The sequence below is a fragment of the Ruditapes philippinarum genome, unplaced genomic scaffold (assembly GCF_026571515.1).
Source record: "Ruditapes philippinarum isolate M1 unplaced genomic scaffold, ASM2657151v2 ctg8928_1_1_1_1, whole genome shotgun sequence".
Classification (NCBI taxonomy): Eukaryota; Metazoa; Mollusca; class Bivalvia; order Venerida; family Veneridae; genus Ruditapes; species Ruditapes philippinarum.
This window is the reverse complement of record NW_026853753.1, coordinates 39,913-54,934: the sequence shown is the minus strand read 5'-3', so window position 1 is coordinate 54,934 and position 15,022 is coordinate 39,913. Positions and strand designations below refer to the sequence as shown.

Here is a 15,022-nt window from a genome sequence, read left to right as displayed (position 1 = left end):
ACGCCGGACAAAAAGCGATCACAAAAGCTCACCATGTCACTTTGTGACAGGTGAGCTAAAATAGAAAAAAAGAGAGAAAAACTTACCACATTTGAAACATCCAGTTTGTGAACATGTCTTGAAGTTCATGAAACATTTGTTTACATTCATTGATATGTGACGACTGTACATTTTCCAGCAGATTAATGAGGGATTCCTGATCCAGGCGGGGCACGTCTAACTTTGACAAGGTAGCATCTGACGTAGGCCCAACATCACTAGCATGAATGTCAAAATATTCCTCCACATTAGTCTTCTGTAAATTGAATCAGATCACTTTACTAAACTGGCCTTTAATGGTATCTTAATCCAGTATGATATGAAAATGTATGGCAAAAATTAATTCGTTTCTGGGTTAAAGGCCAAATATACCCCACAAGTACTGTTACTTCTATTTCTCAAAAGGTTAAGCTTTTGATTGTTGGTATTCTTGTATAGTTTCCAAAAAGTTACTCATTGGCCACTTACCTGAACCAACTTTTTCTTCAGTTGCTTTTTGGCATTTACACCAATTGTGGTCATTTAGTGATTTGTTTGAAGGTCAAAATACTACTTTGTTTATAGTTTGCTACCTTTAAGACAAATCATTTCACATTAACTGCTATTTCTTCAGGTAAGAAGCATCTTACATGCTCTAAAAACATCATTTGAATGTAATTAAATTAATGTTCTAAAGAATTTTTTTTAATTTATCTTTGAGGCACAATGCACCTTTACCTATATTATAACTGAGCATATCAAATGAACCTAACACTGTAATATTTCTTATCTAGCTTGATTGCATTTCTTTAGGTTTTTACAATTTACATAAAAATCTTACACTGTATTTAGCATAGCATAATATCTTAACATAAACAAGGGTATAATTATACCATATCTATCTCCTCTGTTTTTCTACGAGACTTTCTAGGAGTTGCAGAGGATTTCTCAGATTTTGCGGGAGTATTTGCTGGTGTGTTTGAGGCACTGGCTGAGGAGGTTCGAGACTTACTGGTCGAGGACACGGGTTTGATGTCCTCATCACTGTCAGAGCTAGATGACTCCCATACTGTCACTGGAGTCTGAATCACCTGGGGGAGAAAAAACAACAACTTTTTTGTCAACATTTACACCTGACCTTTTTTCTTGTACAAACATATTCCTTGCATCTTGCACACAACACATGGTTTGATGATGAAAAATTCAAAGAAAATTCATTAAAGAATTACTAAAGTTATGTTCAAGACAAGCTTTCGAATGGTCAAGGCAATAAAATATATTCCCTTCTTTCATTCCCCACCCCCCCCCACCCCCCTATCAACAAAAAGTCAGAATCTTACAAAACAAAAAGCATTAAGAGGTTTGTAGACCTCAGAGTGGCAGTTATGCATTTTTTTCTATGTGCATTTTATTGTACCGGTATATAATATAGAAACCAATGTTAAGTCCTGTGATGGAGTTAAGAATAAGTTTGTTTTATATCCAGGTTAACTTGGATACAGACTCCAGTCCAGGAACACTAGTTAGGGAACTGCAAGCTGTTATATGACTAACATACTGTTAAAAATTGGCACTTAAGCAAAATAAGTTTTGTTTGTACCTTTGTTTCGTTTTTGTGTCGATTTTAAAACACATTATGGTCATATCTTTGATTTACCTAACTGGCTTTGTTGGGTAACTAACCAGTAATAACAAGTTTCTGCAAAAATGACCTTGTACTAATCCCAGCGGATTCCTAAATCCGCCATGAGAGACAAATGACTATAAGACTCAATGACGAGATCAATAGTGAAATAAGTGTTGGTAAGGGGACTTAATCCTCACCTGCCCCATGTCTCTTCTGTAATCTATATGGTGTTGAAGCCTGCAGTTTTCTATGTCTAAGATTCCTTTTACCGGTAGGTGTCCTCATTTCTTCATTCTTTGTTGATGGAAAATTTACAGCTGAAGATATACAATAACATTTTTACAACATGCCATGTTATTTTTTTTCCTTTTTAAACAAATTACAAGTTTTACTGAAAGTAAAACATGCAAAATACTTAATTCATAAAACTAATTAAATTTTGTCACATGAGCTTTGAGCTTCAATTACAAGAGGAAAAAAAGCATTTGGTCTCCTGAATGTTGCCCTAAACCACATGGTACACATGTATTTACACTTTATAAAACTGTTTGTTTAAAACTTTTATCTTATTTTTTCCAATTTACAGTCATGCTGAGCATAATTACATTTATATTAATATCGTGATCGACCAAATAATTGATAATGACAAATGTGTAGGACAACATACAAAACTGACTAAAATGTAAAAAGATAGCCACACTCTCTAGTCTCTATGCATTGTTGCGGCAATGCCCATGTGTCACATGCGTTATTGATTATTCATGCAAAGTATAATAAATAACTGAAAAGCGCAATTATGGCTAAAATGATTATGTGTTGTTATTTTGACTTTTACCGGTACAACTCATAATATTTATTAGATGATAAATAACAAGACAAAAATTTAACAAACAAAAGTTTTTATCAATGTAAAATGTTTTATTTTTACACAAACCCTTATGTGACAATCTTACATTTTTTAGGAGTTCCTTCTTTGTCACTGGGTGTTTTCAGGATAGATTTGGAGTTTTCTTGACTCTGATGCCAACTGTGCCATCTGACTGACTTTTTCGGGGTTTTGAACCCATATACTTCTCCACCACACAACTGACTTTCATCTTCCAATGCTACGATAAAGAATTTTTAAAAAATTACTTTAACAAAGTTATTCTGTGACATGAATAATAATGTTTTTTAACTGTCTTAAATTATTTATCACATATAATAAATCTACAGCAATCATTCAAATTGTTAAGCTGATAATCAATTGCAGTTTTAAACTTAAATAAGTCAATATAAACTAGAAATGTGTCCATTAGGACACGGGTGCCCCCACCGGGCCACTGTTTCTGTCAATCTTATGACTCTAGGTCAAATATTTTTGAAAACTAAAAATCTTTTTACTAAGTAAAGGGCAAGAACTTTACAAATACTGAATAAATCCCCAAGCAAACCCCAAGTTGAAAATTGCAAATTTATTCTACTGTAAGTCAAGGGAAATAACTCTACAAATACTGGATAAATCCACAAGCGAAACCCCAGGAGCAAAACTAAATATGCTGAGCAACCTTCCCATAAGGTTTAATGACTCTATGTCAAATCCTTTTTGAGTTATATGCGACACAAGTTGAAAATTGCAAACATGTTCTAAGTCAAGGGCAATAACTCTAAAAATACTAAATAAATCCACACGAAAATACCCAAGTGCACAACTACACATGCTAATCAATATTCCTGTAAAGTTTCATGACTCTATGTCGAATCCTTTTTGAGTTACATGCGACACAAGTTGAAAATTGCAAAATTTTACTAAGTCAAGGGCAAAAACTCTAAAAATACTAAATAAATCCACACGAAAATACCCAGGTGCACAACTACACATGCTGATCAATATTCCTGTAAAGTTTCATGACTCTAGGTCAAATACTTTTTCAGTTACATGCGACACAAGTTGAAAATTGCAAAATTTTACTAAGTCAAGGGCAATAACTCTAAAAATACTAAAAATATCCAGACAAAAATACCCAGGTGCACAACTACACATACTGATCAACATTCATTTAAAGTTTCATGACTCTAGGTCAAATACTTTTTGAGTTACATGCGACACAAGTTGAAAATTGCAAAATTTTACTAAGTCAAGGGCAATAACTCTAAAAATACTAAAAATATCCAGACAAAAATACCCAGGTGCACAACTTCACATGCTGATCAACATTCCTGTAAAGTTTCATGACTCTAGGTCAAATACTTTTTGAGTTACATGCGACACAAAAGAGAACGGACGGACGGACAAGGGTAAATCTAAATGCCCGCCACTAATGTGGGGGCACAAAAATATAACTTAAAGGGTTCAACCTCCATTTTCATTCCAAAAATTTATTTTTTGAGTATTTTCAAATCAGAATTCAATTAAGGAAAACTTACTATAATCATTGTTCAAAATTAACACCAGGAAAAACAAACAAAACACTATTTGCCATGAAAACTGGACAGGTGCATATATTTTTATTCAATCAGTCAATTTACCAAGACAGAGGTATTTTTTCCATGTATCAAATGAGAATTTTTCAGACAATTTGTAACAAAAATAAATTCACTTTACCAGTTTATAAATTTTTTATACAATCAGTCAATAAACCAAGACAGGGGTATTTTTCCATGTATCAAATGAGAATTTTCAGACAATTTTGAAACAAAAATAATTCACTATACAAGTAAAGTAATTTAAACCTTTCAGTTTAGTTTTTTGGCAATTCAAACAGATATATCCTCTTATCCAATGAGTAAGACATTGGATATTACCAACCTGTTTGACTTTTTAAGAGGCAAGTTTTCATTGTCACCATGATCCTCCTCCTCTTCCTCCTCAATTGTCTTCACTCTCTCCGGACAACTCTTCCTCCGACTCTTAGATGTTGGTTTAACTGTAGTGAAAACATTGTAAAATACAATTTTCATGGTATGAAAAAGTAATTTTTTAAAAACACTTTTATTATGCATTTACAATAAAAAAAAGTGAGTAAAATATATATTTTGAATTTTGTTTCAAACTTTATTTTGTATTTAATTATACATGTACATCATTATTTTTGCATTTAAGTTAACTGATCTGATAGATCTTCAAAGCGCCAGTGCAGGTCTTTTACAAAGACTGGTAAGGTTCAAAACATTCAATTACTTTTTCTCAACAACAGTAATTACAGGAGTATTACAAATGATCTTTGTATATTTTCTTGCCAAATTCATTAAAAAGAAGTGTTTCACGGTCTTTTTTTTTTCTTAACATCTTAAAGAAAATGGAATAATTCTGTTCAGTTACTAAATAAACAAAACATTTCCTTGATAAATTCATGAAAAAAGAGGTGGTTAACGTGTCTATTGGGTCTATTGTCTTTGAATTCTACAACTATTTGATGTATAACAAAATAGGTGACGAGTTAGTGGACGAGTTAATCAGAGAGTAGTCCAGTCATTCTAGCTCAAAATAGAGCCAAACCTCAAACAAATTGCAACAGAAAATATTTTGAGTGTTTTAAAACCCCAGACCTATATTGTATAACATATCAAAAGTCTAGAAAAATCTAAATTGGAGAATGTTTTCAAAAATTGAGATCAAATATATCGGTATCATTGTATTTATTTTTGTAATTTGAACTCAATGTATTACACACATACAATTTTCCAATCAGTTTTATATATAATATGCATAAAAATATAGCTTAATCTATCCCTATAGTAACATAAAGTAATCAAAAAGATGTTTTTGTTTAAAGAAACTACTTTTACCTTTCTAAAATTTATTAATTAACTTAAGTGGGTGGGGTAAAATTATAATATTACATTGCTGTAGATCAACAATTTATTGAAAGCTCTATGTTATATGATATTAAACAGAAAATACATAATGGTTTACGTACATGTGAAAACTGTCAAGTTTCAACGTTTTATGAATTTAATTTACATTCCATCAATATTTAATGCATATATTGAAATATTTATATTAACATTGTACAGCTAGTGGGTGGGGTAATTTTATACAAAATAAAGAAACATTAAGGAAATCTATATTATGATAATAATATTGAGTTTTATATTAACTTGAATACTTTCAAGCACATATGTTTTTTTTTCTGAGTCATTATATATATATAACATCATGAGTTGACATTGGGTCAAAAGAGGTGACATTGACCTTTTGGAAGGTCAATTTCAAATATTTGATACATTTGAGCATAAAATGTAAAAAAAAAATATTTGCAAATTTTAATTTGTAAAATATCTTCGCTAAGCATAAGCACAAGAATGTCACGACTTTTACAAAGCGTCACTCGCTTCGGTAATTTCTGGTCGACCAATCTTTCACTTTTTATCAGATGGTAGCACCTGAAATTCTTCTGGTATATCTTTTCCAGTTCTGAAATTAGAGGAGCATAAACATGTTTGATGGTAAAGAGCATCGGCTACAAGCAAGTTGTGAACGTGTTCTATCCTTGCTCTCACTGTATCAGACAAACAGTCATTCCTCTGTATACATATATTCAAAACAGTAGGTTCTAGTGTCCTTACTGGCGAAACATCACACTTCCTTGTTTTTACCCTACTTATTAAAGATTGAACCACAATATAAACAATCTTTTTGTATGAAAACTTATCAGTCATTGATCTCAATGGTGGCATCAGTGTTTCTTTTTCTGTCTTAGTGGCTCTTTTAGTGTAATGTGGGTTACAGTACATCTTTTCTTACACTCAATATAAATAAATTATTCCGATTCAACTTTTTAAACTGTCATTTTATTCTCACTGGCAGCATTTATTCCCTTGCATTCCTTTTCGTTGCCTTTAATTGTCTTTGTATGATTATCAAACAGCCGTTAACAAATCCGACAGGAGTTCATCTTGAAAAAAAAACAATAACTGATATTGTAAGATTTATAAAATCTGTTTTTCACATTATATGGAGGTTGATCCAGAATTACCCAAAATTTGTTTATAATTCTGATAACTTTTTATGTTTTCTTCATTTAATTTATAAAAATGCGCAAAGATCGATGTTTCTTTCTATTTAATTGCCAAATATAATTGATTATAAACATCCAGTACCGTCTCAGGCCGCCTTAAATAACCCTTGATACGCCACAGCAGCGCAACTCAAAAGAACACGACGTCGTTGAAATTTATAATACACCAAAGTGCCCAACACAAAAAAGGGATCATGTCCAATATTGCCGAAGGTTAACGTAAAGCCTGCTAAAATTTCACGTCGTTTGAACATTGTATTATTGTGTAATCATTTGTAATTGCAACGTTTATTTATGCAAAAACGTCTTCATTAAGGCGTCGGAAAACGGCACTTTCATATACATTTGTCAACTGTTTAGACAGCCTACCATAGAAACATCTAATATGATAAAAGAAATTCGACACAAGTATTTTGTTAGTCATGCATACAAACTTTTTGAGGGGTAAAGAAGTTTTTTTACCAGACTGTTGGAGTAATTTTAAAGATAAATACATATCGTTTGCGGCATAGAAGAATACGCATGAAGTTAACGTTCTCTGTCGCTGTGGCGATTGAAAAATACAAATATGCTGTCATATGCGGCCTTGCACATTTTCAATGCGATTTTAAAAAATTAATTATAAGTGACGATTATGTGCTGTTTTTCATACTTTATTTGTTTTCTTTTACATGCACTTTTATCTAATTAAATTAAATGAATCATATATTTTATGCCTTCAACTTTAAGATGATCATGTGTATGAATCAAAGCAATCAAAACAATTAGCAGTTCAATAGTCATAGGTTTAGGTTGTTAGTACACTTACAGTGAATGGCATCGGGAGGATTCCCTATGTATAAGAACAATAGAACATCAACCTTTTTTGCATAATGTGACAAATCCTATGTTTGCTTATATGGTAGGCATACTGTGTTTAATTATCATATTCTTGTTTCCTTGTAAAGAGGATATGATATATTACGCAGTAATAAAGTGTTTGTTATATGAACTTTGAATAAATATTATTGAATTTATTGTTTAAATTACGGGTATTTCTGGATCATCCCTTGCATTCTTGTATTCTGGTTATTGGTAGCTGATTACGTATTGTTTCAGTTATCCCAGAACAGTACGTGTTATTATAAGATGTATTTTTCCGAAAAGGCTTTCCTTAAACTGTTTTAAGTGTATTTATTTGATCAAAGTTGCTGATATGACACACTTTTCTTGCATATCAGACTGGCGTTTCCGTTAGTATTACCCATGCCGGAAATTTCATCTGGCATAGGCCAGAAGAGTCGCGTGCTGTACAATGTCACGCTTGTAATTTTTACTGTTATGAATGAAGTTGTAATTTCATACGCTGTTGTACGAAAATAGTTTCGGTTGTAATGGCATAAATTCCCATTGAAAATTAAGATAAAGAATTCAAAATATAATGTTATATCGTAAAATATGCAAGAAAAAATATCTGACATATGTTTGCTGTTCGGATCGGAATATCCGTCCCTCGGTAACCCGCCCATGTGCCGTAACTCGGCAAGCCTCGTTAATGCCCAATGGGCGGGTCACCTCGGGACGGATATTCCGATCCGTACCGCAACATATGACAGATATTATTATTATTTTCTAAGGTTTTAATCTAAAATTATAAATATAAAATACCTACTGGTAAAAGTGTTTGGAAGTAACGTAAAGATAAAGTCACATATTGAGATTAAAAATGTCACCTTTCAATTTTAAGCATTTCTAATGCCCATCGTGCATGCATTCAAAAATATTTGTACTGATATGTTACTATATGGAACTTATGACACATTTTAAAAGTTTGCTTATTTGAAAAATATCATTAAAGTGATTTTGTGAAACAAATGTCTCAACTATGCATCTTTACCTTTAACTCGTATACATCACAGTGTCCTCAGAACACATGATCGGGCATACCCATTGGCTCTGGTGTGTTGATGAAATCTGTAACATAGAAATTACTTCAAGTTTGAAAGGATTAGAATCTGATTTTCATATTTACGTGAAATAAGGTTCTATAGAATACACAGATGTTTTTATTGTTACATGTATTTGCTTAAATTTTGATTTTAAAAGTGATAAAATTATACTATAGTCAACTTAGGTGTGCATTCCGAAAGAAATACTAATATATTGCTGTGAATTAATCTTATACACGTAATGCACTTTTTCAAATTCGCGCAGGTGCTATTGTATGCATAAAAGATTTTCTTTTAAATTATGGATCAACTGTGCATGTTTACCTTGAACTCATACACATCGCCAATCATGAACCATAACTAGAAATCACGTTTGTTTATTGATAAATTTTTCATGTCACCTTTTAATGTATAAATTTCTTCTATGTCTATTAAAAACTGAAAATAATTTCAGATATATTGAATTATGCATACGACGCTCTATTTCCTCCATGTATGATATTCACTTAAACTAGTAAAAGATAATGTTTGATATTTGTGTTATTATATATGTAAAAATATTACAAATGCAAGCACAGGAAAGCAAACTTACTCATTTAGTGTACATATAGTTTACTGGATTTTTTTTATTTTCAAAATCAAGCATACATCAATGAAGACTACCTCAAAGCGGTACCCCTGAAATAATAATAACATTACATACATTATATATGTAAAACAATTTTTAAAAACTATTAAAAAATACAAAAAAAAAACAATCTTGAATACACATTTAACAATAAAACATGATTAAAAGTATTCAGAATTTATTTAACGTAATTCGTCATAATTAAAGTGATAATGGCGTTCCATAGTTTAAAAATACTGTCGAAATTAACTTGTTATAAATACACATTTTTAGGTCGTTTTTGAATGTTTACTAAGACAGGAGTTAATCAGAGTTGTAATTTATATAAATTACACTGTTTTCCATGAAAAGTATAATACAAATCGCTTGAAACACCTGTTGACCTTCAACGGATAAAGAACTGGTAAAACAAGTAATAATTTTCAACAAATACTCATAATAAACTTACGACCCCACATTAATAATTCCTATTATGATCTGTAATATTTTAAGGAAAATATACCAACCCACTTTACAGTGTACTTTACTGACATTTATTTTGTTTACACTTATTTTGTTGTTGTTGTCGCCATTATGCAGTCGTTATTCTGAGTATCGGAGACGCTTTGTTCGCCTATGGAAGACCGTTGTCGTCAGAAAAAAATCACAAAAAGTAACGCGATAAAAACCCGTTTTTTTTCTATGTTGCGCAACTTAGATTTTGCTAGACTTTTGATATGATTCATGTTATTCCATATACTTTCTATACCAGGTAAAAAAATTTCTGTTGCAATTTGTTTGAGGTCGATTTACAGACTGACTGGACTAGAGTGAGTTGACTAATATAAGGGACGAGTAAACTCGAATTCGACCGATATCCAAAAACGACAGTATTCATGATTGACAGTCTAAAAACACATGTGACCTTTTTGATTGTGTGCGTCTACAATATGCTGTAAAACCTCATCATCCCCAGCAAATGTCACATTCACTGATTTTCTTCGGAGTTTTCTGTCAGACATTTCGTGCACTTTCCCGCAATAAAGAACTCTTCTGATAGAAGGGAAAAAAGAAACAGCACGGCGCCGTATGGCTAAAATCAGCAACGGAGATTATTTGGCGCAAAGAGAGGGTTTGCTTGCAAACTGACCCCAATGAATTTTTATGATTGACTATAGCTATCAAGTGACTATAGACAGATTTTTAATAGTAAATTGTCTTTAGGGTATAGTACAAAGATAAAAGAAAGTGAACTATGCAAAACATAAATTAAATGATTGCAAAGATAGTTGATAGTCATAAATCACATGCACATTTTTATTTCGTGATATGTTTAAAACATAATTAGAAGCAATGATTTGTGCTTGCGAAAAGGGCAAACCCCCTAAAGCTCCATTCAATCTTTTATTTGCAATTGTGCTATTGTTTAACAGCATTTAATTACTTTCAATGATTTTCGATATTTGTAGTTCCTGATTCTAAGTAAACCAAATGCTACATTGTAAATAACAAATTATTATTGTTATATACATGAATATATGTGAAACATCTTACCTTTTTGCAGGTTTTCACCCCGTGGCAACCCTTTATAAGATATATTATTCATATAGACAGATATGTCGTGTTAAGCTTTGTGTCCAAGTTTTGTCACACCCTTCTTAAGATTTTCTAAAGTTTGGGCTTGCACAAGTTCACGTGTGAGGGAGATTCAAAGTGTGACAATAGTTGGAAAATCGAATATTTATAATAATTACAATGGGTGCATATTTGGGATTATGAATGAGGATGTATATATGTCTAAATTGTTTGTCTATTTATTAGGGATTCAATATATTAAGGGGTGGGTGGGGTAACGGTATAGAGCAACCAGCCCGTACAAACTTTCAGTATATGGACAGTAGTCCTGATTTGCTCATCGTGTTGTCCGACGCTGAGCCATTTCAATTTTGTGTCTATTTTGCGAGGGTTCCAGCTGGAACAGAAAGACACACGTTTAGTCCCATGTTCCAGACACAGCTAGCATGTACATGTTCACTAGTTGACTAGTTTTATGCTTATTTAAGCTTTGATCTGTGGAAATAGTGACACCAAGATTATTCAAACTTTGAGAATGGAGACTAAAAATGTACCCTAAACTTGAATACTATAAACAATTTTACAGGGTATCAAATTGTAAACAAAGGAGTATTTTAACTTCCATACAAAATACTAAATCAATATAATTGCATTAATAACCAAATTGCAAAAGAAGAAAAGATGTTTCAGGCAATTGGCCAATTATGAGAAACATTTTGGAAACTATAAAAGTATATGAAAAATAAAAGGCATTTGGGAAATAAAAATGAAAGCATTTCTGGGACATATTGGGTCTTTAAACTGGAAATCTTTGCCTAGTAACATTTAAAACGGTATACTTTAAGGAGTTAAACTCCATCTGTATCTGTATCTGTGAAGGTACGTCGTACATAGTAACCAAAATCTGGCTTTAAATAACACGACGGTGGAGTTCTTGAATTGTTGAACTGTTGATGAACACACCTGAGAGTCACTTAATTTATTCCAGTCTAACACTGTTCTGATAAAGAAAGAGTTTTGTAGCTCCATGTTCCTTAAACATTTCTTTTTGGAAAATGACTGTGTCATAGGGTATATATATTTGTTTATTACATTGCACTGGCCTATACTTAACCTAAACTTCCAATAAACTATCCTAGATTATATCATTTCTAAATATACACACATACAAACACAGAGCAAATTATATCAGTTTTACATGGTACTCTTACAGGGTGTCATTATTAAAAACTCCTTTTCGTTGAATTCGATTTACTTTTGCACGGGTCAAGAACCAATCGTAACTCCTTCCGCCTTTCTCCGCCATTATTCAAAAAGTTAAAACAATAACAAAGCCATTTTTGTGCTATATAATATTTACCATTTCTATATTTATTTATTTATATAATTACAGGTATAAATGTATTTTGTATTTAATAATATATACTCTAATGAATCATGTATGTTAGTAATTGTAATATTGTGTATTTAATTAAATAATGACTTTTGTATATGTACCATATATATTTTGCATGTTTATGTAAATACAGGATCGTATCTTTTGTTGCGTTATCATTCACTTCAACCCCAAATTTCCATGATACTGCCTACCTGGTTGAGCTGACCCGCGACAACTCGATCAGTGCTACTAGGTCAGTACAAATAAATATAAATCTACTGTACAGTACTGTACCTACATTGACTTTCATAGATAAAAAAATACAAAGATAATGTAGTTTTATTTTACAAAATATTATATAAGAACAAAAAAACATTTTTAAAAAACTCTGATTTAAATAGACAAACGCAAGATTTGCTTAAAAAGTTCATAAAAAGTTATACAGTCTTTCATTTTTTAGTGTTGCTCCAAAATATATCCGTTGCATATTTTAGTCAGACAAACACAGACCGAGACGGTAATTTTTTTTATATAGATCTCTCTTTTTCTTAAAGTAGGATGTCCGTTTAAGGTAATAAATTGAAAAAAAGTATAATCGTTCCTAATTCTCTTTCAAAATAGAAAATCGAGTGGTTTGATGCTCAGTTACATTAGATCAGTCCCCTCTATTACTGTAGTGGAATTCGGATGGGAGGAGTTGATATCGAGTTATAAAAGGAACTTTAAATAGCATTTATAAAACATAGTTGTGTCCCTTTGTTACTTTCAACATTGGACATTATAGTTATAAGCAACTTCCCTCTTCCCAACCTCATTTCTTATGGTGAACTTTAAGAATCTGTCAGCAGCAAAATCTCTGCTTTTAACATTTAAAATCCTAACCCTATTCCATAACTCTCTAATCCTTACCAAAAACACTAACCCCTAACCTAACCCTACCGGTACTTAGTTCTGGCTTCCATAACTTTATATGTCGCTTTTATTTTGACGTTGTCTAGCAGTGTCAATACATTACAACTAAATTAGAGTTGTTGGAACAATGCTTGATGCATACCAATGCTTGGCATGAAAAATATTTTTTTTTAGAATATCTGAAAAGTTCTCGAGTTATCTCCGATTTAACTCACTGGTGCTTTTATTTACATCTTTCACCATTTTACCCTGGTGTGGTTCACTGCTGGTAGTCACGTGACAAAGCTAATAGCAGACGAACAACCGTATGTAATCCGCAACATATAAATTATTAAAATCTTTTAACACTACTGGTTGGGGACCACCAAAACCGGACAACCACCAAACCCGGACGGCCCGGAAAATGCTTAATTTTGTATTTTCTTTGTTCAGTGGTTGTCAGTCACTTTTTTATCAACAATAAGTGCATGTTTCTTTTAAAATTAAGTAAATGAATTTATTTCAACCTCCGTAAATGGTAATATTTTAATGTCTATTTCAAGAATGTTAACGTTGAAATTCAGGGGTCAAGAAGGCAATGCCTGACCTCATATACCAGCTATAATCATTTGCAGAGTGAATAATAGAATATCCAAAACTCTAGCATTTGTTGCTGACATATTATATATCATGTTACAAATCAAAAATCAAAACACCCAGGCTTTTATCTGAATTAAATCACATCATGTACATATCTGTCCGGACACATGGTACTGTAGTGTAGACAATTTAGGTAATTTTGATACCCTCCTTGTCAAGCCTCAGATATAAGTGTCAATACAATCAGAAATAAAGAAACTAGTTTATTAGTTAGGAGAAGAACCTAGCTGAACTGTGTCAAATTTTTTGGTCTCTAGGTTAAAAATTATGAAATCTGTACGGAAAAATGTTCCAAAAGTGTCCGGTTGATGGTCTCCGACCAGTACTGGCATGCGAGCAGTTTCCGTACAAAAATCGTAGTTACTTAATCATTATTTTTTATTACGCTCACTCACCAAAATTTGAATGTTACACATCAATATTCGGCTCGTCACACAAATCATGGAAATTCCATCATGTTCTAAACATAGAAATAACCCTTAGTTATGAGGCCTCATATGGGGTACCGAAATTATCCATTATTTTGTATGAAGAGAAGTAGTTCCCGTACATAAAATTTAACCCATTATAATTATACAATTTTATTATATCGGACCTATTTTTCATTTATAATTGTTGAACAGACCATTTTCTAAGAGATAAATAGATGTAATTCAGAAAATAGAAAGTAAACTAAACGCGTGTATCTATTACCCGGTACCGTTACCCCCAACGCATTCACATGCGATGGCATGCTTGTATGCATGATATTTTACGCATCAAAGCCATAAAATTATTTTATATAGTAATATTGGTCAAAATTCTGATAATTAAACAAGTTTTCATCACATTGCCTTCTTATCTGTAAACAGGTGGTATTAGTGGAAAACCCTTTAACATGCCTCACGTGTAAGTATGTTTGCGCATGCGCGCAAGGACGGAATTCCCCCAGATAAAACAAGGTCACGTTTTGACAACGCACAGGTGAAAGTGATTTAAAATGAGACTTTTTATACGTACTGCCGAACTGACACTTAGATTTTGTCTCGTTTATGTATCTGCTTGATTTAAAATGAATTTTTGAAGAATGCATGTAAAAATCAAGCGTTTAAATGAAAAATACGGGTACTGCTTCTGTACGGGAACTGCTCGCATGCCAGTAGAGTTCTGGGGCTGTAAAATTTAAACTAAAAGTTGGGTACTTGTAAATGTATGAACCTAATTTGGTTGTTACAATTTATTCAATATGTTTTCTTCATAAGATAAAAAAGAGATTTTATTCGAAAAACAATCCATCATGTAGTATTGTACGCCGAGCTATGGTACAATTTCACCCAAACCACTCTGACTTGTTTATCC

At 32.1% G+C, this 15,022-nt stretch overlaps 1 protein-coding gene and 1 long non-coding RNA gene across 2 annotated transcripts; both read right to left on the bottom strand.

The window, feature by feature from the left end:
- Positions 1 to 82: 82 nt before the first annotated feature.
- On the bottom strand, positions 83 to 2,641 carry LOC132737730 (origin recognition complex subunit 2-like). Its single transcript, XM_060725064.1, has 4 exons — positions 2,599 to 2,641; positions 1,843 to 1,962; positions 912 to 1,109; positions 83 to 295 (listed from the first exon to the last, which is right to left on the bottom strand). Exons 2-4 carry the CDS (start codon positions 1,849 to 1,851, stop codon positions 83 to 85), a joined length of 420 nt encoding a protein of 139 aa, XP_060581047.1. The 5' UTR covers positions 1,852 to 1,962; positions 2,599 to 2,641.
- A 3,748-nt stretch (positions 2,642 to 6,389) lies between these two features.
- Positions 6,390 to 10,002, bottom strand: LOC132737729 (uncharacterized). Its single transcript, XR_009626774.1, has 4 exons — positions 9,650 to 10,002; positions 9,166 to 9,251; positions 8,522 to 8,598; positions 6,390 to 6,522 (listed from the first exon to the last, which is right to left on the bottom strand). It is a non-coding gene; the product is annotated as an uncharacterized LOC132737729 (long non-coding RNA).
- Positions 10,003 to 15,022: the final 5,020 nt, after the last annotated feature.